Here is a 27954-nt window from a genome sequence, read left to right on the forward strand (position 1 = left end):
ATAGTATTCATTGCGAGAGATTCATTAGTAACGAAAACTTTACTCTGAGGTGGATTTTGATAGGAATTTAGTCTCTTTGTGATGCAGCTGCACCAAGGCCTGAAACTTGGTGTTTCTTAGAATGTGAAAGTGAAAAACGCATGATGTTTTTCGTATTTCAAAGGCAAAAACATCCTGTGAGAAGGGCACATGGTGTGCAGAAATTGAATAACACAAGAAGGGCTTCTTCAACTATATCAGCAGCAAAAGGAAGGTTAGGGAAAATGTAGGTCCGCTGCTGAATGAGGAGGTTGCCCTGGTGACGGATGATACAGAGAAGGCAGAGTTACTGAATGCCTTCTTCACTTCTGTCTCTACTGCTAAAACCAGCCCCCTCAGGTATCCCAGACCCTAGAGATAGAAGAGAAAGTCAGGCAAAAGGAAGACTTTCCCTTGGTTGAGGAAGATCAGGTAAGAGATTGTTTACACAAACTGGACACCCACAAATCCTTGGGCCCCGATGGGATGCACCCACGAGATGTTATTGCAAAACCCCTCTTCACCATCTTTGAAAGGTCTTGGAGAACAAGAGAGGTCCCTGAGGACTGGAGGAAAGCCACCGTCACTCCAGTCTTCAAAAAGGTTAAGAAGGACAACCCAGGAAACTACAGGCCAGTCAGCCACACCTCCATCCCTGGAAAGGTGATGGAACAGCTCGTTCTGGATGTTTGACCAAACTGATATGATGGTATGACTGACTGGGTAGACAAGGGAAGAGCAGCGGACGTTGTCTTGACTTCAGCAAGGCTTTTGACACCGTCTCTCACAACATCCTCATAGGCAAGCTCAGGAAGTGCGGGCTGGATGAATGCACCATGAGATGGATCATGAACTAGCTGGATGGCAGAGCTTAGAGGGTTGTGATCAACAGTGCAAAGTCTGGTTGGAGGCCTGTAGTTAGTGGGGTTCCCCCAGGGGTCAATGTTAGGTCCAGTCCTGTTCAACCTGTTCATCAGTGACCTGGGTGAAGAGACGGAGTGCACCCTCAGCGAGTTTGCCGATGATACCAAACTGAGAGGAAGGACTGACACACCAGAAGGCTGTGCTGCCATTCAGCAAGACCTCAACAGGCTGGAGGACTGGGCAGGGAAGAACCTAATGAAGTTCAACAAGGGCAAGTGTAGGGTCCTGCACCTGGGGAGGAATAACCCCAGGTACCAGTACAGGTTAGGGGCAGACCTGCTGGAAAGCAGCATTGCAGAGAAGGACTTGATAATCCAGGCATCCTGGATGAAACTTAATGCAACTGATAAAGAAAATATAGTTGTCTTGCATCCAATCTGTGGCATACATATTGAAGACAAATACAGTGGAAGAATATATTTTGAAAAAGCTTCCGTGGAAGACAAGCCTTTATCCTTCATCAAGAGCACTTTGAAGGATGTTGGTCTTTACTTCTGCTCCACTGTAACTTACCCAGATGGATTTTGGGAAAAGGTAATAGAAATTATTCAGCCAGGTAAGTAAATCCTTCATTGTTCCTTTAATTTCTGATATACACAAAACAGAAATCCATGCCAATTTAGGGAGTGTCCAGAATTGTAATTTTTCTTTTCAATTATATAACGTGCAGAAATGGGGTAATTTGGAGAAAAGAACTAGCTCGACAGAAAATAATTGTATTTCTCTGATAAAAGTTTATTTTAAGAGAAGCAGAAAGTAAGGAGTGGAACTGAGGAGATGGACGGATGTCACAGCAGCAATGTATCACATTGCGGACTTCAGGTACTAATGGTCATTGCAATGGTAATATTTCCATTAGGCCAAGGTTCTCACTGCATTTCAACAAGCTATAGGATCTCTTTCAGTGGATGGAATTACTACTACCCATGAAATTATATGGATGAACCTTGTAACTACCCATGGAATATATCATACTTGTATTGTTATGTTATATGGTGAGGGTATTCCTGGTCTGAAACTAGGATTGTGTTTTCTAGAAGCTCTTCTGTTCTTGCTTTTTTCAGGAACAAAACAACTATTCAGGAATAGTGTGGCAACAAAAGGGAAAGAATTAGGGAAGTTTAAATGAAGAAAAAAGACCTTTTCTTTAGAAGGAGACTTTTTTAAAGAGGGAAAAGGGTAGAAGGAAAGAAAAAGATCCAGCTATGCCGATGTACTTTCTGTATAGTGGTTCATGTACTTTCCAAAGGCTCTGTGATGACCTGACCACTCATCCAACTTGATTTCCTTTCCAGCTGTATGAATATGAGAAGCAAACCTTTTTCTAGTATTTTTCCATGAATGCCTATTCAGCATTGGTCAACTGACAAGTCTGGTCCAAATTGCCAAACTTCTCTAATAGAAGTCCTTAGAAGATAGTTATGTACACTTGATAGAATAGCCTTCAGATAATATCTAGTTTTGGTTACCGGTTTGTTGATTTGATCTTGCGGAGGTAGAAATAATTTGTTCATCTTTCACATCCTCCAGAGCAAAACTAGGTTTCATTCAATATTTTATTTTATTTCACAGCTAGGAAAGAATAGGTTGAAAGGAAATTTAGATACTAGCATTTGAAAGACCAGAAGATAAAAATAACAGTTCTTTTCCTAGCCTGATCTTTCTGACTCTTCATTTCAACCTTATTTTCTCTACACTTCTGTAATTTCAATGTTACAATGAAGCAGTTGACCTGACTCTTGTCTGAGATAGCTAAACTTCAAAAACTCCTTCTAAAAGTTCCTGAATTCACCACTGGAGTTTTTTTGAAACTTGATTTTAGCCAGCACATTTGTTGATGGGACTGATGAAACAGGAATCCCAATCTGTGGTCCTTTGTCTGCTAGCTTTTTATTAGTAAACATTGCTGCTCTTCAATGCAGAAATTAAGCCAAACACCAGTTTTTGCCCTGACATTGAAAAAAATAATTCCATCCCCCCGCACTGTTTATTTAGATAAGATAGTTTGGATCTGAAATTATTTTCCTTATTGTGGCACATTGGCACAATATTAATGCAACTGTAGGCATTAGAAACACAATTTTTGACTGCATTCAAATAAGCTGAGATCTGGAAATCCAGGTTGCTGTTTACAAAAAGGGACACGCAAACTAGATCTCTCACATGGATTTGTCCAACCTGAGTTCTGGCAGTGCTGAGCCCCTATTCACAGTGAAATAATTTTCTCTGAAATCCCAAAATTTAGATGCAGTAGAGATCTCCAAGGTCATATAGTCCTTTTTCTGGCCAAGGCAGTACATGATCTCTGCTATTTGTTTTGTAATGTCTTGGCTAGGGTTAATCTGAAATGATGTAAGAAATAAGGCATTCAGTGTCCTGTGGGATGTTAATCTTCAGTTCAATACCTTTATTCAGCAGGCCACTTACAGATTTCAGCACATTGTAAACCACACAAAAAGTGAATCGGTTATCAGGGTGATGTTTTTTTTAAACAATATTGTGAGATTCAATATTCTCGGTGTATAAGATTTCTGTCTTGGTTTGAGCAAGTTAAACACAAACCTAAACCCACAGCAACCCCCCCATTTTTCAAGTATATCAATGTAATCCTACTGAAGAGAGACATAATAATGTTGAATAGAAATTAATCATTTTTCATATAAAGAATCAAGGATTCTGAGAACAGGATCAATCAATCCTGTTCTGCTCCCAATAGATGTGTATAAACATGATGTTTATATACACTGATCTGAACAAAATGAAGTGTATCACCAGTGAAGATAAACTATTACTACTTCTATCTGCACTGCAAATTAAATAGGTTATTAAAGCCAGAGTTTAGGGAAGGTACTTATGTAGTAAATATAGTAGGACTGTTATCAGTCAGGCTTTATCTTTCTTTACTAGCACCTTCATCAGTACTAAATATTTTAATCTCTCTGGATGACATCTTTCTTTGATTAAATTAACAATAAACTTCAAATTCACTTCCATGCAGCCAGTATTTTAGCTTGCTGCTGACACTAGATATATAATTTTTCTTCTTTGTCTTCCAACATGTAAAATTACACTGATGCTCATCTTTGAAGTTTTTTATTCTGCACCCAGGAGTGTTGAGAAAGCTGAATGTTAGTCTCATTATTTCACTGGGCATGGATCTTGTTTGATAGGATTAATACACACAAATGGCTGAGGTCCTGGAAAATGAAATGTTTTTACGGAATCTGATTTACCGTAGTATGAAGAAATCTGGGCAACAAAAATTATCTTATAGGTAATTAAAACTTTTTTCAATTCCATTGTTCTCTTTGGCTAGAGTTTAGAATTTATTGATTCTCAATAGACATTGCTTTTCTAAAAGCATTGATTTATCTGCACTACCCCGGATAAATAAAATAAACAACTCACTGCAAAATCCATTCCTTCTGTTTATAACAGTAAATCAACAAACATCTAATAGACTTTTTTTTTTTTCTCTTTTTAGAGAATTGTATGATGTCTAATGCTTTTCAATTTGTGGTTTTAGTTTTAAAGATTAGTTGGCTAAGCTAAAGTTGTATCTACCTTTAAATGGATACAACTTTGTGGACACATAATATTCAACATGACACTTAAGCTTGCTCTGGTAAATTGGCACAGATTGAGTTAAGTTGGTATTATTAAGGTCTTTGTGCCAATCAAAACTGAAGCCTGGTTTATAATTTAATTTGCACTACCAGGGCATTGAAAATTGTCTGGATTTATCTATACTGACCTGTTACTATGGGACTCACAGACATTCCTTTGCTAACTTAAATAGGTGAGTATGCCATTGAAGAAACTGCAGCATATACCTCAATGAAAGCTGCGAACAGAATATAACTATAAAATATTTTATCTGCTTTCAGAATTTTCATTAAATGGAAATAGATGAAATAAATGGAAATAATGCTATATGATGGAGATTCTTAACTAGATTAAAGTATTAGGTGAAATGTTCTTTGGATGGCAATCATATATGCAGACAGTTACATAAATTTGAGTGAGGTACCTTAGATTAACTTTTTTTAGTTTGAAAAATAATGAAAGTTTCTGCACAAGCTGTTCAAAGTTGCTCTAGTGCATCTGATTCTTCTTTCCCATGTGCCTTGTATAATTTTTCAAAATTACAAATACAAAGTGAGTAAAATTAGTATGATTCTTATTTGTCGACATTTTTCATTTGCAGAGTTTGAAGCCTCAAGTGCTAATGCTTAATGAGTAAATATTTCAGGTAGTATCTAATGGTTACGGTAGTGTCACTAGATCCCGCACTTCAAGTGTTAACAAGACCCTCACACTACAAGATTAAGTAGTAAAAACATTTGGGGATCATGACTTGCTTTTTTAAACCAAAACACAGAAAAATAAGAAATAAGTCAAGCACTTGAAAAGTATTAAGCAAGTTCCTTTTGATTAGTATTTCAGTAACATCCCTATTTCTTTAGAGTAAAGATGTCTTTATAAATAAAAAGTCCACTGTGGTTACAGTCTTTCATATGTGATTAAAGATGCTATTGAGTGAATAAAAGATCACAACAGATTAATAGTGTATGAGGTGTCAAAATAATACTGGAGTGGGATGAAACCTCGATTCTTTTTCAATCAAGAACGAAAGCAAAAAAAAAAAAAAGTTTAATCCTTAAGAATTAAGTGGTGACAAATCACAACTTACATCAATGTTTCGATGGAATTGTTGTAGGATTTTTTTTTTTTCTAGATGTGGTCTCACCTTAGTCCTGGGGCTATATCAGGATATATAATAAAAATGTTAGGACATGTTTCGTTATTTTTGCCTTAAATTTTGGCTGAAGATTTCCTATGACATCTAAGAGACAGGTGAGAAAGAACTCTTGCATACTGCACAATGTTATTCATGCCTTCTTCTTGAAACAGTTACTGACACATACTGACAGAAAAGCAATAATACGATATTATACTGGAAATGTCATATGTTATGTAGCTACAGGACATTCTTACAAGTGGATGCAGTGCTGAAATTCTGTAACATAATTGTGAAGAACTTGAAAGTGTGTTCTGCCACTGTTACAAATGGATATATGGGCAAAGAATAGTCTAGTTAGCCCACAGGAAGATATTTGCCAGGTGGGTGAATCTGTTCCTTCTTTTTTCCTTTAGTGAAAACACATATATCCAACATTTTTCAGAACTGAATTCAAGTGATTTTTTTTCCCTTAATATCCCTACATTTTATGAGTCACAACCACTCCTGCTCTAAGGAGACAAACTTATACTTTCAGAGAAAGCTCCTTCTACATTTTTTGATAAGCTGTGAAGATTATGTAGGAATAGTCAGTAGCTGTATTTCACCTTTCTTAATGTACACTTTAAGGATGACCTGTAATTTCATATATACAGTGCTCTGACATTTATGTCTGAAGGCTGATTTTGAGTACAGTATAAAATGTGCGGTGTAGACAGCGAAGTCACTACTAACAGGAGATTTCCATTAATATCTGTACGTCACGTTCCTAAGATGTCTACAAATCTGAAGTATATTTGTATCTTGTTCCCAGCATGACAAAATACATTCATGATAATGTACATTCAAAATGTCTTCCAGGTCCAATACTTCTTTGAACTTAATGGGTTTAATTGAGGCTTCCTACATAGACACTATTTAAAACATTTTTCCTTTTGCACTCTACGATCTGTAATATTTGTTGAAGATACATGATGTCCCATTACTATTTGGTTTTAGATTTGCATTGTCATTGCCCATAGTAATAATATTACCCTTTTCTGTATTGCCTTTACGAAAATATGTCTTTCTCAGTTGCAGTGCAGTGCAGTACTTTTCATATTACCAAACCACTGTGTTGATGCACCTTTTCCTGCCTTGAGAAGTACTGATAAGTATATCTGGCTCAATGTGCTTCGCACATCCTCTCAAGCCACGTGACCTTATTAATAATCCTCTAGGTACCATTGCATCAAAATGTAGCAATCCCTGAACTGAAGGTATTTATGCTTCCATTTAAATGTATACTTGGAATATTCATTATTTTAAATTTAACAGAATCAGAGATGATTGAGTGTAGGCAAAAACTGTCTTAGAAGCAATGAAAGTCAACTTGTGAAGAGCTCTGTGGTGCAGAACTTGATCAGTTAATAGATGGGTCAGCAATCCTGAAATTTACAATGCAAAGTTAAGTAAAAATATAGAATATAATAACCATCAAGAGAGAAATCACAAACTGATATTGTTCTACTCCTGTACACTACGCATTGTTACACATTTAGGTAGAAAGTCTTTCAAAAGTCTTCAGCAGGGAAAGAATTGTGTGATCTATAAACTGTTTAAATGAAACCTGGCTTTTATGGTAGGGCAGTGTTGTATGTTTATTTACATAAAGAGTAAATGTAGTTAAAATTGCCTGGAATATTTTTGTCCTATGCTTATTTGCCATTCAAAACTGTTGAATTCTAACACAAATTTCTGTATATTTTAAAATTTATTTTTATTTTCTCAGTGTTTTTATTTCAATTGGGTGACAAAATAGTACTAGTCTGACTTAAAGATTTCCATGCTATGCTCTGAATAGAATAGAAAGTATTATTTTGATATTCATAGTTACTTTTATATCTTGTAATGAGAATTATGCACTGTTGCATAATTGGTTGGTTGGGGTTTTCTTTGTTATATGAAGGGATTTTTTTTTTAAAATTCATGAGTAAATGTTTGTTTCTGTCAATCAATGACAATGGACCATTTGCTCAGGGAATATGTTTTGCTAGCAACTCTGAATAAGAATGGAAGTTCATTAATAGAGTATTTAAATGCCAGATGTACCATGAAGCACTCCCATATTTTAAATAGAGTTATCAACCTCTTCTGTGATAGCAGAGACAGAGCTTTTCTATTCTTAGCTAGTGTGGTGATATCCATGCCACTCAGCACTTATTTCTATATTAATGTTCTTCTGCCTGCCAACAGCAGCATGCTACATAGATTTTTTTCTTTCAAGTCCCTATTCACCTGAAATAGCTTGCTTTCTATTTATCTCTGTCTCAATTTAGAATGTGATTCATGGGTCTACAGTGAAAAATTATCTGCCCTTTAAAGCACGTGGAAGCAAGAAGTAATCCTGAGGGATCTTCATTCTTCACCTCTTAGACTCAGAGCTCCCCAGAGCAAGAACTATCTCTGTATCTTATACAGTGCCAACCACATTGTCAGCACCTAATTAGAAAGCAGGAGGATGGAGGCAAGTGAAGCTGCCTTTTTCACACCTCTACTGTGATTATTGACCTGTTAAATGCTGCTTTTCTTCCTTTTTATCTTCTGTGATGAACTAAGGATTGGATGCCCCCTCAGTATAAAAGGCTAGAGGGAAAAAAAATAAACCAGCCCTGTTGGGAGCAGAGCAGATATCTCCTCTTCCTTTCTGAATGAAAAGCTTAGATCAAAAGGAATTGTAGAATTGTGGAAAACTCAGACTGGAAGAGACAATCCAAATTCGTCTCATCCATCTCTATGTTCTGAGGCACTTAACTAGCCTTACAAGAGGATATTTTCCCATTATGTCAAACCTAGATATCTCTCGTTTAATACTGAATTTATTCACTGTAGTCCTTCCTTTGAAAAAAGAGGAAGGCTCTCATGTTGCCAGCCTGCAATCATCTCTCTGTACTAAACAAACACAGTACTTTTAGCTTTTTTTCTTAGTTCATGATTCTAAACTTCATCATTCTTTTTCTCATCAGAATTTTCTGCAGTTTGTGTGTAATCACAGTAAAATAAGTTACTTTGAATGAAATACTGTGGCCTGTCTATGGTATTACCATTGCTAAATGAAGCAGAATAATTCCTGCTTTACCTTGTATAGGACTCTGTTGACATACCTGAGAAAATTTGTCTTTTGGAAACAGAAAATGTGATGATAACATTTTCAGTTCTATTTGGCTAGCAATCAATTAGAGCATCCAGATCCTTTTATTGAACACTGGGGATTTTTTTGCTTTTTCTTTTTTCCCCCCTCTTCTTTTTACTCCTTACCATTCAGTTAGTTACTAAGAATAATGATGCGGTTATGTATTCTTCGTTACTTTCTTTGCATCAGAATATGCTATGTTAAGGAAAAAAATGTAACATTCAGTACCCATGAGAACTGCTGTGTTTTTACCAAAGTAAGATGAAATTAGCAGGGTTGCTTTATGTGCTCCCTGTGAGCATTGTTTTGATGAACATGCATTGCATGTCAGCTGGATACTATAGCTATTAACTGACATGCTGTTGTATAATACTTCATGGCTTCTTCTCTTCTGTTCATTTGCTGACCCAACCTGCTGTCTGGGGAGTTTTGCTGCTTGCCAGGGTAGGCTCTAGGATGCTGCAGAGAGTCTGCCAAGGTTTGCCTACTCCTCAAACTCCTAATCCTTGCTGCTTTTCCACACATACATGCACCAAAGGTGAATCCAGGAGAGACCTGCAGCACATCAACCATGACTACAGTGCTGGAGGTGGTGGTCAAGGATACGAGTGGTTTAGGTGGTGTTCCCTTGATCTTTCTGAAGAAGGGAAAAGCCTTTGGAAGAGGAGGTCAAGACCCAGTTGCATAACGGGTGTCAGCAACAAAATGTTACCTTTTATCTTCATGGACTATTTTGATGATCAAGAACTACAAGGAAGAGACAGGACCTACCTGCACATGTGGGGAAGAAGCATCCTTGCCAACAGGCTGGTGAGGGGAGCTTTGAAGGAAAGTGAGATGAAAACTCACAAGAGAATGAGGAAGGGTTGACAAGGAAATGTTGTGGGATTGTATGGACGGGAAAGACATGAAAACAACAAATAAGGGCACAAAGGTGACGATCCTAAGTGCGTCCGCACAAATAAGGAAATGCTGAGAGAACATACTGTGGGGAAGCTCTCATACCTTTTCTGGGAAGTCAGTACGACTGGATGGCTGTATGAAGTTCCTGTACACCAGTGAACACAGCACGGGCAACAAGGAATTAGAGCTCTGTGTGCAGTTGCAGGGCTATGATCTCACTGAAATCACAGAGACATGGTGGGATGGCTCACATGACTGGAGTGCTGCAATGGCTCTTTAGGAAGGACAGACCCAAATGGTAGAGAACGAGAGTTGCCCTTTATGTGGCAGAGCAGTGAGAATGTGGGAAGTTCTGCCTAGTAACACATGATGAGCCAGCTGAGACCTCATGGGTCAGGATTAGTAGGCAGACCAACACCGATGATGTTGTGGTGGTGACTGATCAGGGTGATCATGCCTGATGAGATTAAGCCTCCATTAGATAACTGGAAGAAGCTTCACATTCTGTGGTCCTCATGGAAGAGTTCAACCATCAGGTATTTGTGGGAGAACAACATGTCAGGGAATAATCAATTTGGGAACTTTCTAGGCTTCATTGATGAGAAATTCCTCACTCAAGTGGTTAAGTATCTGAAGAGGGGAGGTGGTCTGCTCAGCCTCAGGCCTACAGAGAAGGAAGAACTTATTTGGATTATGATGATCAGGGGCAACCTTCACAGAATCACAGAATCACAGAATGTTAGGGACTGGAAGGGACCTCGAAAGATCATCTAGTCCAATCCCCCTGCCAGAGCAGGAACACCTAGGTGAGGTTACACAGGAAGGCGTCCAGGCAGGTTTTGAATGTCTCCAGAGAAGGAGAATCCACAACCTCCCTGGGCAGCCTGTTCCAGTGTTCTGTCACCCTCACTGAGAAGAAGTTTCTTCTCAAATTTAAGTGGAACCTCTTGTGTTCCAGCTTGAACCCATTACCCCTTGTCTTACTGTTGGTTGTCACCAAGAAGAGCCTGGCTCCATCCTCGTGACACCCACCCTTTATATATTTATAAACATTGATGAGGTCACCCCTCAGTCTCCTCTTCTCCAATCTAAAGAGACCCAGCTCCCTCAGCCTTTCCTCATAAGGGAGATGCTCCACTCCCTTAATCATCTTTGTGGCCCTGCGCTGGACTCTCTCCAGCAGTTCCCTGTCCTTCTTGAACTGTGGGGCCCAGAACTGGACACAATATTCCAGATGAGGTCTCACCAGGGCAGAGTAGAGGGGAAGGAGAACCTCTCTTGACCTACTAACCACCCCCCTTCTAATACACCCCAGGATGCCATTGGCCTTCTTGGCCACAAGGGCACAGTGCTGGCTCATGGTCATCCTGCTGTCCACCAGGATCCCCAGGTCCCTTTCCCCTACACTGCTCTCTAATAGGTCATTCCCCAACCTGTACTGGAACCTGGGGTTGTTCCTGCCCAGATGCAAGACTCTACATTTTCCCTTGTTATATTTCATTAAATTTTTCCCCGCCCAACTCTCCAGCCTGTCCAGATCTCGCTGGATGGCAGCACAGCCCTCTGGCGTGTCAGCCACTCCTCCCAGCTTGGTGTCATCAGCAAACTTGCTGATAGTACACTCAATTCCCTCATCCAAGTCATTGATGAATATATTGAACAGTATTGGTCCCAGAACTGACCCTTGAGGCACTCCACTAGATACAGGTCTCCAACCAGACTCTGCCCCATTGATCACGACTCTCTGGCTTCTCTCCTTCAGCCAGTTTGCAGTCCACCTCACTACCCGATCATCCAGTCCACACTTCCTCAGTTTTGCCGTGAGGATGCTGTGGGAGACGGTGTCAAATGCTTTGCTGAAGTCAAGGTAGACCACATCCACTGCTCTGCCATCGTCAATCCACCTTGTTACGTCTTCATAAAAGGCTAAGAGGTTGGTCAAACACGACTTCCCCTTGGTGAAGCCATGTTGACTGTCCCTGATGACCCTCTTATCCTTGATATGTCTTAAGATGGCACCAAGGATAAGGTGTTCCATCACTTTCCCAGGGATGGAGGTGAGGCTGACCGGTCTACAGTTGCCCGGGTCCTCCTTCCTGCCCTTTTTGAAGACCGGAGTGACATTTGCTTTCCTCCAGTCCTCAGGCACCTCTCCCGTTTCCCAAGACTTGGCAAAGATGATGGAGAGCGGTCCAGCAATGACTTCAGCCAGCTCCCTCAGCACCCGCGGGTGCATCCCATCTGGACCCATGGATTTATGGATGTCCAGATTGCTTAACTGGTCCCTAACCCAGTCCTCATCAACTGAGGCAAACTCCTCCATTGCCCTGCCTTCCTCTGGGGCCTCAGGGGTATGGGGCTCCTCAGGACAGCCTCCGGCAGAGTAGACAGAGACAAAGAAGGCATTCAGTAATTCTGCCTTCTCTGTATCTTCTGTCACCAGGGCACCCACCCCATTCATCAGTGGGCCTACATTACCTCTGGTGTTAGTTTTATCTGCCATGTATTTGAAGAAGCTCTTCCTGTTGTCCTTGACCCCTCTCGCCAGGTTTAACTCTAAGGAGGCCTTGGCTTTCCTAGTTGCCTCCCTACATCCTCTAACAACAGCCTTATATTCTTCCCAAGTGGCCAGCCCCTCCTTCCATGATTTGTAAACCCTCCTCTTCCACTTGAGTTTGCCCAGCAGTTCCCTGTTTAACCACACAGGTCTCCTGGCTCCCTTCCTTGACTTCCTACGTGTCGGGATGCACTGATCTTGAGCTTGGTAGAAGCAGTCCCTGAATGTTAACCAACTATCTTGGGCCCCTTTACCTTCAAGCAGCCTTGCCCATGGGATTTCCTCCAGCAATTGTTTGAAAAGGCCAAAGTTGGCCCTGCTGAAGTCCAGGGTTGCAATTCTGCTCGGTATTCTGCTCCCGCCACAGGAGATTCTGAACTCCACCATCTCATGGTCACTGCAACCAAGGCAGCCCCCCACCTTTACTGCTTCGACCAGACCCTCCTTGTTAGCGAGGACGAGATCCAGCAGTGCTCCTCTCCTAGTCGGCTCCTCCACCATTTGCATCAGAAAGTTATCGTCAATGCACTGGAGGAACCTTGTCTGCATAGTGGAGTTCAGGATCCCAACAGAAGGGGATAAATGCAAAAAATCAGTATCACAACCATGGGCTTAAGAAGACCAGAATTTGTCTCCTTCAGTGGTCTGCTTGGAAGAATCCCAAGGGTGACTTTTCAAAGAAAACCTCCTCCAATGGCCCATCGAGACAAGCAGAAAATCAAGCAAAAATGTCAGAAGCCTGCATGGATGAACAAGAAGCTCCTAACTAAACTCAAACATAAGAAGGAAGCATAAACAAGATGGAAGCAGGGGCAGTTGACCTGGAAGGAACCTTGAAACACTGTCCAGCATGAATGCGCTAGGAAAGCCAAACTGACCTGGAGCTGAATCTAGTGGGTTAAAAGATTTACACTCCCACCCCCACCTCTCTAAGCCAAAAATACTTCATCTTCCAAGCTACTATTCCTTAATTCAATGTCACTGCAGCAACCACTGTGAAATTCAACTTAACTAAAATATGGTATTATCTCTAGTGTCAACCACGACTGCTGTGGCAGCCAGTAGTTAAATCCAAATCCAAGAGTTTTGTAACTCTGAGTTTTGTTTCTCGAAGTGTAAATGTGATGGATGACATTTTGAGATAACGGAATCTGGAAATCAATACAGGATGCAATTGCAGGGGAAATGGGAAGTGCACAGTGACAGCTTTAAAATATTCAAAATTAAGGAGATAGTACAGACTAGAACAGACTGAACAATTTTTTATTTGGGGAAATACATGTCAGGTTATGGAATGAACAGAGGCAGGTGAAAAGCAGATGGTAAAAGGAATTACAGATTCAGAAAGTAAAACTTCCAAATGCTCTAAAGGAAATGACTAAGAGGTGATTAATATTACTAAGTTCTGAAAGTTTCCCATTTTCAGAACCTCTTTCTGCTGTTTATATTTGTAATGATGAACTTTTCCTTCAACTGGTCTTTCAGGAATGTAATTTATAACTTAATAAGGACAAAAAGAAATGGAAGGGAAACACTCGGTAAAAAATACTGCTGATATATTGAATTCTTTCATTTTCTTACCTGGTACCAAGCTGCATAACGAACTTATTAAATAAACTGTATTTTTTCCTTCTTCTCCAATATATTTTCAATCCATAAAATAATTCATTAAAAGCAATAACTAGGATCTGAGATGCAGGATAGCAATTCCCCACAGTGCATCCTCATGCTGCACTCCTGGGCACTGCAATGCTTCTGGCACTGGGGTCTGTTACCTTGGCACCCTTGGCTTTCCTTCCTGAGGAACGTTGGTTCAAATAGTTGTCATTAGGAGCCAGTTTGATTTTTCACATCCTTTCTCTTCCTCTCTACCCTGTATTTTTTTCTTCTGTGTGGCTTAAAACATGATGTCCTCTGCTCTATCTTAAGTCAGATGCTCAGGAGCCTTGTGGAAGAGATGCCCAGGTAGGTACAAATGCACATACACGCATATGCACATGTGCTGCGACGTGCAGTTTCCCAATATAGCATTTCTCTTCTTCCACTGTGAGACAATATGGATCATTAACAATAAGTGAAGGCTGAGCACAGAGCGCTGAGCTATGTCACTGATTCTATCTGCTCATTGAACTCCTATTGCTGGTAAATTCCCTTTGTCCTGGACTGATGAAATTCCTGGAGATGATGAAAATTTGAAATTATGATCTCTTACATCTTCAAGACTCTCTTGCAGGTGAATCCTGACATAGCAAATTATATGCTTCTACCAGATGACTTTTTCCCCAGCAACTGAATTCTGACTTCTGGAAGTTCATGAATGTTTATGCCTGAAGAGAATGATTTTCTCACTCTTATTAGCACTGAGCTCTTTCTTTCTCTCCCTCTTTGGTTTCTCCCTTTCCTTGCATTCTAGGTACCTAAAGTGCAGCTTAAAAGAGTAAAATAACAACAAAGAGTAATGGAATACACATAAACAAACTGAAATTGGCAGGTGAATTGCAACTGCTTGCTAAGTGTTTATGATGTCATGCAGAATTAATAATTGGTAGAGAAAGATGCTCCAGTTCTCACAATATAAATTGATATATATTTAAAGAGATGTTTTAAGGTTATAGGTGCATAAATACTTTCTTTTTAACTTTTATGATCCAAATAGTTGCTGTTAGAAAAATGCATTCTTTTCCAACACTACGTGACTGCTGGTTTCTGAGTCTGACAATAGAACTGGTGTGGGTAGCTCATTGAAAATTAAGAACTTTACTGTTGCAACTTAGTTGATAGCTGTGCATCCATATTTCCTTGTCTCATCCAAAAAAGGGCAAAAACGATTCTTTAGAAACTTTAAAAAATTATGTGGTATGTGCCAATACAGTTGGAAGACAGTAGTTTAGGAGGTAAATATAATTCCATATTTAGCCTATTAAAGAAGGGTGAAATGATCACTCCTGAAGTATTTAATCTTCTGAAAATTGATTTTATTGGAGAAAAGAAGACTCCTGGAGAAAGTTCATCTTCATAAAATTTTAAGCTTCCTTTCCATCTGCAATTTTTTTTGTAATTTCTTATTATAAGCAGAGGAAGCTTGTGGAGCTTGTGGAGCATGTGGAGCTTCAGCAAACGAAGTAGGACCTGGGAACCTCTCTCTGCTGTAGAGCTAAGTTAGGTTTGCAGTTTTGAAAAATCTGCTGAGGTCATTGGTTGTTTCTGATGGAGAGCATCACTTCCTGAGGGTAGCTGCTTGGAAAGTAGCTTTGTTACCATCAGTCTGAGCAGCATGAGTTTGTGGTACCTGGGAGCACATGGAAAATGCCTGTGTGCTGGGGTGGCTGAGGATGGGGTGTGACTCCCCGTGTTTGTTGCCCAGCAGTGTATGCACTTGCTTGCAGCAACTGATGTAACCCCCTTTGTATAAAAACAGCTCTGGTAGTACTTAACCTCTGCTAAGCTTTAAGCCTTAATAGAAAAGCAGAAACATGCCAAGCTAGAAGAGTGTTTCAATGCATTTTATTTTACTGGGCTAATTTTTTCCTTTCTGAGGTTGCAGAACTGACGTTGAAGTAGGAATATTGTTTTCTTTGTATCTGGTTTTAAACCAGGAGTAATACATGAGATTTATGTGTAGTTCAGAGTGAAACTCTGGAATTTTGTGTAAAATTGTAAATCTGGAACTGTTGAAACTTGCAGTGAACAGTATGAACAGTAATTCAATTGTCATAGATAATGTCTTTAAAAATGAATAAACTAGCTGAAAAAAAAATCTAAGCTAATTTCTTCTAAAGAAACAAAAGCAGCTAATCCTATCAGAGACTCTACAACCTCTCTGGTCAGCCTCTGCCCAGAGAGGCTGTGGAGTCTCCTTCTTTGGAGACATTCAAAACCCACCTGGTTACATTCCTGTGTGATCTGCTCTGGGTGAACCTGCTTTAGCAGGTGGGCTGGACTAGATGACCTCCAGAGGTCCCTTCCAACCCCAACCATTCTGTGATTCTCTGATTTGCCTCTGTTTAGTAAAGAAGTTCTCTATGTTTGATATCCTGCCCACATCTCTTTTGGCAGGATGTAGTCTCATCATATTTTGCAGTTATACATATTTCTATCTTCTTTAGGTTTATTAGCCATTTAAAGGAGAAAAAAATGTCAGCTTTCTTTTGCATCTACCATGAGTGCTATCACGTCCTCCTGCTTTCTGTCCAGGAGGCAAGGTGATGTGGCCACGGCAGGGGCAGAGCAGGCAGGGATGACAGTGGCTGGAATGAGGAGTGGGCAGGGGGAGTCTATTTTTATCAAATGTAATGATAAATATTTTTAGCATTTCTGAAAAGTTAACACATGGTATGTCACCTTGAGATGTGTGTGGGGGGTGGTGAAGGTGTGTGGGCGTGCTTTTTTCCCATTGAAGTATTTCTTAGAGTGGGAGGTTCTCATCCCACGCATACCAGGCTGAAAGCAAAGGAACTGTTCAGAAAGATGCTAAATAAAGAAAGTGGTTGAACAGTGGAGAGGGAGGATGAAAGAACTATGCTGATGCTAGTGTCAAAATAAAATGGGACAATTGCTTGAAACAAAAGCCTGGAACACTTTAGTGTACTTGGAAGATTTAATTTGAACTACATAGGCCTGCTTCTCCACTGCTTGTGCCTTACATAATCATTTAAATGTGCAAGGTATCACATTATAAGAAGGGTTGTGATTTACATCTTTCATCAAGAGTGAAAATACCTGAATGTTGCAGCATACTGTCAAGTAAAATACACATCCAAAGCAAAAAAAATGAAATGTCTCATGATGTCTGTGTTTGAAAATGGTTGTGATAGAATGTACAGCAGCCAAGAATCTCAAACCTGTTTTTATTTTAATTTAGCTGTTTGTCCACAGTACCCACTATTAACATATTATTTGTACACCAGCAAATTATACACATATATTAAGATTTATACCTGGAAATTCTTCACTGAAGTTGCAAGACAACCTCAGTTTTTTAATGCACCTATTACAGTATACTACACTGTGTGGCAGTATTAATACTATTGGGAAGCTGTATTGTTTGGCAAATACAACACATAAAGTTAACTAATAAATTATAATACAGAAGGCATTTTCATGAGTTTCATGGAAAATGTTTTACCTGCTTTTTCACAGTTGTATATGCAACATACATTTTTCTATTAATAGTAAACGTACAGCACGGTGGCAGGGAAGGAGGCTGGTTGTTATTCAGTCCTGGTTGGCTGCTCTTTGTGTCAGGTGGGAATCCTCTGGAAGGTGAGAAATAGCATAATCATACACATAATTTCCCTAATAAGCATGTTCAGATAGGAGAAACACTTGGAGTTCAGGGTGGCATTGGCATTAAATGAATTAGACAGCAAGGGTGGACCCAGGAGCAGATGGGGAGACTTCAGGGCTCCTAAGGAGAACATGGGTAGAAGTAGGACCTTCTCATAACTGAAGACATCAGACTGCACAATGACAAGACTTCTCAGGGAAGAATATGTAGTGCATTGTAAAGTGGGCAGTTGCTGGAAATTAGTGTTCTGAAAACTGGGACAGGAGGAAAGGATCTGACCTCTAAGAATATGACGTGCAACAGAGAGAATTTATTTCAATCACCTTTTCACTTACCCCTCTTCCCTAGCAAATCTGAATCTGAATCTGCAGATGTGAATCTGCTCGGTATAAAAAAATTACCTGTTATAATGTAGTTATTTTTGAGGGACTGCACTTCAAAGAACATATTTTGCAAGTGTAGAGTCTCATTATGGCAGTCGCATAGTCTAATTTGAATATACTTAGACTTCCATGAATAAAATCTTGCTGGAATTAGCATGATATCTTAAATGATCACCCAGCCTTGGCAGTCATCTTCAGTGATAGAAATTTAGCTGTCTTTGGCAAGCTGTCCAAAGAGTTAATTAGCTTAACTGTGTTGTACCTTCTGTTTAGTTGAGTGAATTTATCTCTCTTCTGTCCTTGTCTGTCATTAACTTTCTGTCTCCTTCATTATAGTCTACATGGGTCTTCAAGTTCTTCATTAGTTTTTTTAGGTAAACTCATTAGATGCAGTTCCTATGTTTTTTTTCAACATTTTGATGTTTTAATCATACTTCTGGTCTCCAAAGGCAGAAGGAATGTTATTTTTCTGTACTTTGTTCCACTGATAAAAAATAGCAGGCTAGACTTTTTCATTCACCATTTCATAGAGACTGCAGAAGTCTTGAAAGTCACAGACTTCCACAACGCATTGTCTTTACAGTCAACATGAATGGAATCACTTATTCCTAGTTTTAGTGTAGTATACTTGCCCACATGAAATCCTAGTATTCCTTGTACCTAGCTTAGGAGGTGAGCTAGGCCAGTCTGTACTGATGATTTCTCTGGTACCTACGATTTTGATAACCCTGGTGCTACCAGCATCTAAAGCAATAGTTTACCAGCATTTTTTGTCCTAGATTTTGATTAAAATTTTATATCAAGGAGGATCTAAATCTAGCTCACTCCTACAGCTTATTCTGTCCCACCCAGAGTGCTACTGCAACCATTCCATCTCACGAATCTGGCTATAACTTCATTTTTAAACTCTTTTTTTTATATATGCAATTTTGATTTTCTGCCTCTGCTTCCAGTTGTTGACAGAGATTGAGTTAAATACATTAAAAATATATAGTGGTGACATTTTTTTGACTTAAAGACATCTAATAAAAAAAGAATCTCATTGAAGAGCTTGAAAGGTCAGTCCTTTTACAGTGTAAGAAATGCAGATTATTAATCTTTTTCAACATTGAAGTCTTCAAAGGATGACAGTGCTAGACCTAACTTTTGAACGATAGGCATTACAAAATTGACTTTAGAAACCAAATGGTTATTGAATGCTCTGAATATCAGAAACATTGACAATCTTTCTAAGATTTTTTTTCTTAATTTGTAAACAGTGAATTCTATTACTAAAAACGATAACTCAGAGCAGGACGATTTCAGCCAAAATTATTTAAGATTTATATGTAGTAGAAGTCTTGAATTTGTCTGGAAATCTCCTTTCATATCACAGCCTGACTATCACACAGGTTTTTCCCAAGGAGAGTATATCATTGGATAAGAATATTTTATTTAAGTGGTGAGGTTTGTGAATGGGAGAATTGTAGTTCGTAGGATAGAACATCTTTTAACATAATATACTAATGTATGTCCTGAGGGTCACATCAAACCATTTTCTTATTATAATTAGTGTGAAAGCAGAACAAGAATATCACAAATTTAATTAGACTGGCCCCATAATTTATGCTGTTGAATATTTGCTGAAGCTATTAATAAAACATTCATGTACTCAAAATACACAGAAATAGCCTTTTAATGATGTCATAGCAGCCTCATAGTTCCATAAAGACTGTTTTGTCTAAATTTGAAAAAAAATACAGGTACTAGGACAAAAATTCCTCTCACCTCTGACAGTTTTAAATATTCAAATTTCAAAATGTTGACTGTATTAATATAATTAAGTATATCCAAATCGTAGAGCAATAGAAATATTTTCTGTTTACTCCAAGTGCAGTGCTTCTCATATCAAATCAAAAGCATATGAGTTGCAAAAAATACAATAACTTTAAGAATTACCAGGCCTACCTACGCAAACTATTTCTTCTTCAAAAAAGTGTTTGGTTTTCATGCTGCTTTCGCTCTTGAAAGAAGTCCTATTTATCATTTTTAGTTCTAACAATGCTAGCATAGTTATGCCTGCTTATTGGAGAAAAAAATGTATGAAACAATTGAAGAAGCCGAAGCATGGCATGATTCAGAAAACACCTGTTGTTTCCCTTTTCATCCCTCACTCTGTATTATGAGATGCATTTTGTTGAATTTTCATTAATTCCAAAGGAAGTGAAGTGTCAAGGATTTCCAATTATTTCTCTTTAACATTTGGAACTGTTTCATAACACATAATTCATATTTTCAGTGAGATATGGAGAAACACTAAGGAGAAAGGAGTGACAGGCCAGGCATCAGCTCCCAGCACACCCTGTGGCATAGACAGTGAAGACTTTCATGAAGTCAAGAGTGATTTACCCTGTCTTGGTGCAAGAACTGTGGTTTGAATAAACCGAGAGGTGATAGAAAGTTGCTATTTTTTTAATGCATGTTCTGTTAGTTCAGTCACTGCATTTTCTTTGGCTTAACATTACAGCTAAGCCACACTCTAGACTGGATTTTCTACCAAACTTTTCCAATGTTTTTAGTCTGTTGGTGTGACTCTGCATGGGTGCTGCAAATCTTATCACCTTGCCCAGTTCCAGAGATGTTTTGAAATATTGAGTCTAGGAGCTTGGAGAATAGCTGCACTGTAAACAGTAACAGGGAAGACTGAGTTTATGTTGAGAGAAAGAGGAAAGAAGAATTTTTCTTTTTTTTTCTGTAGAAGTTGTTGTTAAGAAGATGCCAAGAATTTTTAAAGAGGAGGGAACTTGGGTGAAAGGAGGTAGAAATAAAAACACAGGAGTGTTGCTTCTTGTCTAAAAGTGAATGTATTTTTGGAAGAAAAAACAGCATGGAATTCCTGTGAAGAAAAAAGGGAGAGAGAAAGGAAAAGATATTTGAATGTTGGGAAAGGCTACGCTATTCTTTCTGTTTTGTCAGTAGAAGCTGGCATGATGCATCTAATGTTTTTGAACAACAGTGAAAATAAAACCATTCTATCCCACTAAATATTGTGACTGTTACTTTTCAGTAACAGGAATTTCCAAATGGGACTTCTCCAAATCTTTTTGATCTCAAAACCTGCAAGACAAAAAGCAAAGTGTATGTAAAGTGGTGTAGCTTTTGTTGGACAACACTTGCAGAAACAGAGAACAGAATGTGTTCAAGAGACTTTGGATTAATTTCTGTTGTGTTCTTCACCATATTCACCCTTCTAAAAGTTCAATTAATATGGAGACTGGTCACACCACCAGATTCCACATCTGAACCCATTTCTGATTTTTACTTACCATGCTTTTTCCTTTGATTAGATTTCATTTTTTTAGCATGTTTTTTAAGGAAGGAAGCAGACTTAAAATCCATGCATTATTTTCATAGATGATTGGGAAAGAAGGGCAGATGTCATATGAAAGAAACGAACTGTACAGTGAACTGAAAATTAAATGCTCACTCCATCTTGAAGACCTAGCCATTTTCAGAATGATGTACTAACTTTTTTCTTGCTTTAGCAGGAAGTGGGATAGCAAGCTCTCTTAGACAAAGGAAAATAGAAACATTTTGTGTTGCTGTGTGCTGCCTCTAGATCTGAAAAACTGGTAGGTGGTTGTTTTTACATGTACCTTTAGGAGTCAGAATTACATCGCAGCCCTTTCACCAGCTTTCTCACCCTCTTCCGGATGCACCCAAGCACCTTCACATCGTTCTGAAACTGTGGGGCTCAGAACTGCAGACAGTACTCAAGGTAAGGCTGAACCAATGCTGAGCAGGGTGGGATCATCACCTCTTTCGACCGGCTGGTTACACTGGGTTTGATGCACCCCAAGATGCAGTTTGCCCTCCTGGCTGCCAGGGCACACACTGCTGACTCCTATGGAGCTGCTGCCGCCGACCAGCAACTCCAGGCCACTTTCTGCAGGGCTGCTTTCCAGCCACCCCTCTCCCAGTTTATACTTGTGCCTGGTGTTACTCCATCCTTGATGCAGAATCCGGCATTTGTTCCCTTTATCCACAAGGTGGGTGACCTTGTTGTAGAAGGGTATCAAATTAGTTAGACAGGACTTTCCCTTTGTGAACCCATGTTGACTGTGCCTTTAAATTGACCTTTAAATGTCTTTCAGTAGCACTCAGTATGATCTTCCTGTAACAACACCTAACAACAGCATCCAGATGAAGAGCAGGGAACTACCTGTCCAGTCATTGAGAGTTATCATACTGATATCATTGCTGAGCTGGGAGGAAATAGCAGCACTTCTGCGCCGTACAAAAACAGACACAAAATAAGGCTGTAATAGAGAGTCAGGAGAATCAGGGTAGGCTTGTAATTGGCTTCCTTCTTCCTTCATGAATTCATACAGTATGAATGCAAGGTATCAGTCCATGTCTCTGAGTCTCTTCTCAACAAAGCACCTTTCTCTGGACAGAACACATTTCCTCTGATTTTCTGCCTTTCATTTGTGGGTGAAACTATTTCAGTGATGTCTAGTTAGCACAGCATATGTGCCAGTCCAGCAAGGCATGTGTCGAGTTACATGAAGACCTATACAGTGCAGTTGAAATCTCTTGTTAGAACAAATAACTGTCTGGCCCATCAGTGCTTCCTCCTCAAAACCAAAGTCTGTGCACTGAAGGCTGAAAATCTTCACCCAAAGAAATGTCATAATCTTGCAAAGAAAATGCCGGGTCTAAAAAGATGGGGGAGACGGGGACACATTGTCTAATACTAAATAGAAATTGTACTGTTCCTGAAAATACACTTAATAGCCTCCCGTCAGCACATCATCTTTGGCGAGAACGCAAAAACTAGAGACACATGACAAGCCTCTGACATGTTTCTGCAAGGCCTTGAAAGTTGTGTTAAAGACAGTAATTACAAAAGGTTTTGTATAGTTAAAGAAAACAAATGCCTCAGGAAGGCTTTGCTCACTTCAAATGAAAAAAGGCAAAAGAGCTCTCAGTTGTTGTTGGTTCTAAAAAAACTCTAATGATTTTTCTCATCCAAAGTTGACTGACAGCTGATAATCTCAGCTCTCAAACTCATTAACTCAGAGATTATTATCTTGATAAAACTGAAGGGGAAACTTCAGGGAAAGAAAAATGAGGTCTGGAGTCCTCAGAATTCAGGGTGAGGATGCTGCTGAAGTCTGGAACTCTATCCAGATTTAGCTATCTGTGATGATAATTAAATACATGATTTTTAAAAGATTAGCTAAAATCTTAATTTCTTTGTTCCTTACAGGATGTTTTCTCCCTACTTCTGTGAGTACTTACTGGCACAGATAATGATTTTTTGTGGCCAGTAGCTAAACACTTCAAAAAAAAGACATGATAATTTTTCCTAAAGTTGGACATTGTTATATGTGCCATCCTGTCATTTTAGGTTCACAGCAGTTGAAAACGTGCTGGAAGTAGAGTGATTTCATAAGCAGTTGTAATACAAAAGACATTAGTTTTTGTTACCAGGCAGACTTCTCTATTGTGTCAGATACATTCAGCAGCGTAAAGTTCTGAAAGAACTGTCTTTCTTTTTTCTCTCCAGTAAAATAAATTTGGAATTCAAGGATAAGACTCTTCTGTAATCAGCATTTTTTGTTATCCTTTCCAATTAGCACATTAATACTAAAGAGGTGTACCTGAACAAGTCTCAACTGCTATTCAGGATAGCCAGATAAGAAGCTGTGAACCTTTTTGATCCAGGAGAGAAAAGCCATCTGGAGATGGCTCAGCAGCTACTTAGCTGGGATACTTAGTGATACTGATTGTTCTCCTTTGTCTATGAACTGGATATGTAACTTCCTTGTCTATTCAGAAGAAAAGCTCTGTGGGGCAGCTGTGATTTTATCCTCGCGTACTGTCATCCTCTGTACTGTGTGCAGAACATTAAAGAGGGACTAACCCAAACACAGTTTTTTTAGTCTATGTTCACCAGTGAATTGCTATTTTTAATGTGAAACACAAGAAACAGGTTCGTGGCCATAAGATATTACCATTATCTCTTGTAGTAAGTAACACAAGAGGCATTACTTCTTTTCCATCCCAGGTCATCATCACTTTTTTGTACTTCCTGTTTTATTTTACTCCTACATGTTAAGAAACTGAAGAACATACAGAAAATATTTCTTCCTGGGTAGGTAACTGGTCAGAGTCACACCCAGTGCTTCCGTCATCCAGGCGTTGCTGACACCTAGGGTCATATGAGACTGCTAGAAGTTGGCAAGATCATCTGGCTAAGATCTGTTCTGTAGTACGTGATACTGCTAGCCACAAATACACTATGTGCTGAAATGTTTATTCCATACTATTTGTGTTTGCTTGCTTTTTGTGCTATTAGTCTCAAGCTTGCAGAGCGCTAGTGCAGAGATGCAACAGAGAAGCAGGAAGCAGGGCACTGTAGTGGGCTGCAAAAAGCTGATGTGAAGTTCTGTGGTTTAACACACCTTTTTTTTTAATGCTACTACTAACTAGGTTCAGATTGTGATAAGAGAACAATTCATAAGTGTTTTAAATGCATGACAACTGTACTGAGGACTTGTGTGGTGGACTTCATGTGTAACTTTGAGTATATCAGTTTACCTCTTTCCTTCGTTTTTTTTTCACCTAAAAAACGAGACTATTACATTACTGCTCCACAAGCCTGAGCACCATAATAGTATATTGACTCATACCTTGAAGCCATCATCTTGCCTGTCTCTACGCTTTAGTTATTACATGTTGCTCCTTAGCTTCATTTGAAGCTGTGACTCCATACTGAAGATGTCTATACATTTTAAGCAAAGCTACTATAAATGCAACTTTTCCGGCCTTAGCTGCAATTCTCAAATAAATAAGCTTTGTTTAGGCTAGAACAAATAGGGTGGGTTTCCTGACATTCATCATAGAAGTATGTGCAATGACAATGGGAGAAATATTTGTGGAAATATATATGTTAAAAACTGAACAGATTTCTTTTTGAATTAGAGCAGAAAAGACCTGATACAACTGTGCAGTACTGAATAGCAAACCTCTTGGGGACTGAGATGATCTTTCCAGTACTCTGAAACATATCTTGTTGCCTACGAAATTATTGCATGATTGTTAGGTATCTCTTATGGGACAACCTTTACCAATGCCAGGAACATTCACTTAAGTAGTCTGTGTGCTTTTGTTATCCATATATCTAGTCACTTAGGCATGCTGTTGGACTGCTTTCTCACCAGGAGAGGGAAGGAGATGGGAAAGGCTTATACAAGGCATCACTGTTTTTTGCATACCACTGGACTGTGTTCAGTCAGCTTTGGTCATCCCAGTCACAAATTTCATAAGTTCAGCATAAGAAAGGAATTTCAGAAACGAAGAAATGGCTATGAGGTCTGAATACTGAGCATGAGCTGTCATGGAATAATGTCTCTGCATAACTATTGATTTTCAGCTTAGTTTGTCATAAAAACTTCATGCTGGTTTATATAAAATACTAATAATATTTATAATTGTATTTTAGCAACTTGGGAACACAAATGGTTTATTATCTACCTAGCTGGAGGAATCTCTGCTCTTGTCTTACTGTTCGTTTTCCTACTGATCTTCTGAGTCACCACTGTTTATTGCAAAAAGTAAGTAAAAAACCAATTTGCTTGATATACTGAAGCAGGTTAGTATGAAGGTGTTAACAGCTCATCCTACTATCCTCCTCAGAACCAATTAAAAAAAGGTGTGAAAATTGAATTTTCTTGCCAAAATTTTAAACTTGAAAAAACAAATAAGTTCTACAGGCTATGGAAAAAGTGCCTTTAAAAAAAGAAATCATTTTTTCATATTAAAAAAACCAAATAGCTTACTCAGGTTCCTTAGCTAAATGCTTATAGTGCTATTAGCTGAAACTTCATGCCAAGGGTGATTTGTCAGGAATAACATAAGCGTAGGCATAGGCTGTTTCTATCTTGTGCATGGAGAAGGACAGGTGACATCTTGAGGTTTTCTATGTCTTCTAGCTTTTTTGTCTTCTGATTTTATGTTTCAAATCCATTCACAGCTGAATCCAAACTAATAGTTTAAACCATTATCTAGGTTTGCTGTATTTCTTGCCAAATATATGCTAGTGGCCTGATCCAGAATCTTTGCTTCCAAAGAAAATAAATAGTGAGCAGAAAAAATACTTCTTGCCCTACTACAATATATGAAGCTGCTGGAATTTGTTGGCAATATATATTGTATTTGCCCCTGAATCAGAAGGCCTTTTTATCTGTGTCGAGGCTTTTATGAAACACTGCTGATCTAATGCATGTTACAGTTTGCAAGTCAGAGCAAAGACTACTTGGATTTTTATTCTATTTATTGGTTTCAGTGGGAAAACAAGCAGTATCAGCATTAAGACCTGTATGCTGGAATTAGATCTTTTGGACTATACTATGATGCAGGGTACCGTTCCCACCACTGGGTTTCTGACTGAATGTGTGTCACCAGAAAGAAGAGAAAGAAGATCACATGGACCTTATCAAAAGCTTTGTACTCTACTCAGACCCAGGTGAGATCAGCTGGAGTTTACTCTTGTCTTGTATTGCATATTTCTTAACATCTTTCTTTTCTGTATCTCATCTTTATATCCTTTGAATCTTGCAGTACAATGTCGAACTATACATACAGGAAAAAGTGAATATTTTAAAGTACGATTACCACTATTCACTTTTTTTTTTTAAATTAGTATTCTTTTATGCTTTACATGTACATTTAGAGACCCAGCTGCCTTCCATCTTATCAACAAATGAGCTCTTTTGTTTTGACAGCTTTTACACTATTTGTGCACTGTTAATACTTTTTTTCCTCAAGTTGCCACTTGTAAAACTGAGGCAAAAAAATTGTATCCAGTGATATTGTTTGTCTTCACCTATTTCTTCTGGTTCAGCTTCACTATAATTCGCTGGGACAGCTGTTTCAGTGCTTCTCGTTTCTTTTCATATTGTAACAATCAATGTTTTAGAGCTCTAAGTCTTCTTTTGCCTGCCTTAATAATCCTTTTCAAGGATTGAAGTTTAGAAGTGGAAGGACAGGAGCCAGCTTAATTGCTTCTGCCTTGTCTCTTCATACCCTAAGTTGGGGTATGAAGTTATGTTTTGCTCAGGGAAAGGACCCCATTCTCACAGTGGATGTGAGACTGACTTTCCATGTGTCTTCTCTCAGATGGCACTTCCAACAGTGAGCTCCACTGTAGATATGTCCCTTTGACCTCCTGCCATTTCCATTTCTCTCATTCTGACTCTTGGGTCATTGTTCATATGAGAAGAAAGCTCTTCCTAGGATGACCATAGGGTGGGTACTAGCTATTCGCTTCAGAAACCATCTATCCCCCCATGCCAGTTAACCATCAAGTTGTCCTAATGACGAGTCATGCTCGATTATCTTTAGAGTAATTCATGTTTTAAGATTGACATAAAAGACTACTTCAGTACCTGAAGTGTGTGTGTGTGTGGGGAAGGGGGCATTCCACTGGTGCTTTACCAGGCACCTGACATAGGAGAGCAGTGAAACATATTCCTAAGTGCAACTTCCTTTTTCATATGACTTGAACCTCAAATGTATTCACAGATAAGGAGACAAAAAAGATTTTGATTGGTGGTTGAATGTTTCCTAGTAATAAAACAGCATATGAGGAAGATTCGTAATTTTTCTCCTTTTTCAAAGTTGCAGCTGTTTTGAGAAAAGTCCTCCCCCCCCTTTTTTTTTTAATGTTCTTCTAGCCTGCTAACAGTTATGGAATATCTAATTTTCACAGGACATGGACCACAGAAAGAATAGAAGAATCATCATCTGAGGCAGACGCAGGAGGTTTACATCAACTGCAAAACTTTCTCACACAAACCATTGGCTTCCTTCTTAAGAATGAAGTAAGCAAAGCACAGGCCTTATATCTATATCTTAGACTTTATTTTCTTTGCATAGAAAGTCAAACTGCCTGTGGTGACCACTGCCTGGGCTGCTTTGGCT

General features: G+C 39.0%; 1 protein-coding gene across 1 annotated transcript; it reads left to right on the forward strand.

Moving 5' to 3' along the window:
* Positions 1–499: 499 nt before the first annotated feature.
* Positions 500–27858, forward strand: CD226 (CD226 molecule). The gene is given in 7 exon segments (XM_065627941.1): positions 500–681; positions 1194–1498; positions 23850–23867; positions 25475–25586; positions 26437–26497; positions 27708–27775; positions 27777–27858. Coding segments are annotated over 7 exon segments (828 nt in total).
* Positions 27859–27954: the final 96 nt, after the last annotated feature.

The sequence above is a fragment of the Caloenas nicobarica genome, chromosome 2 (assembly GCF_036013445.1).
Source record: "Caloenas nicobarica isolate bCalNic1 chromosome 2, bCalNic1.hap1, whole genome shotgun sequence".
NCBI lineage: Eukaryota > Metazoa > Chordata > Aves > Columbiformes > Columbidae > Caloenas > Caloenas nicobarica.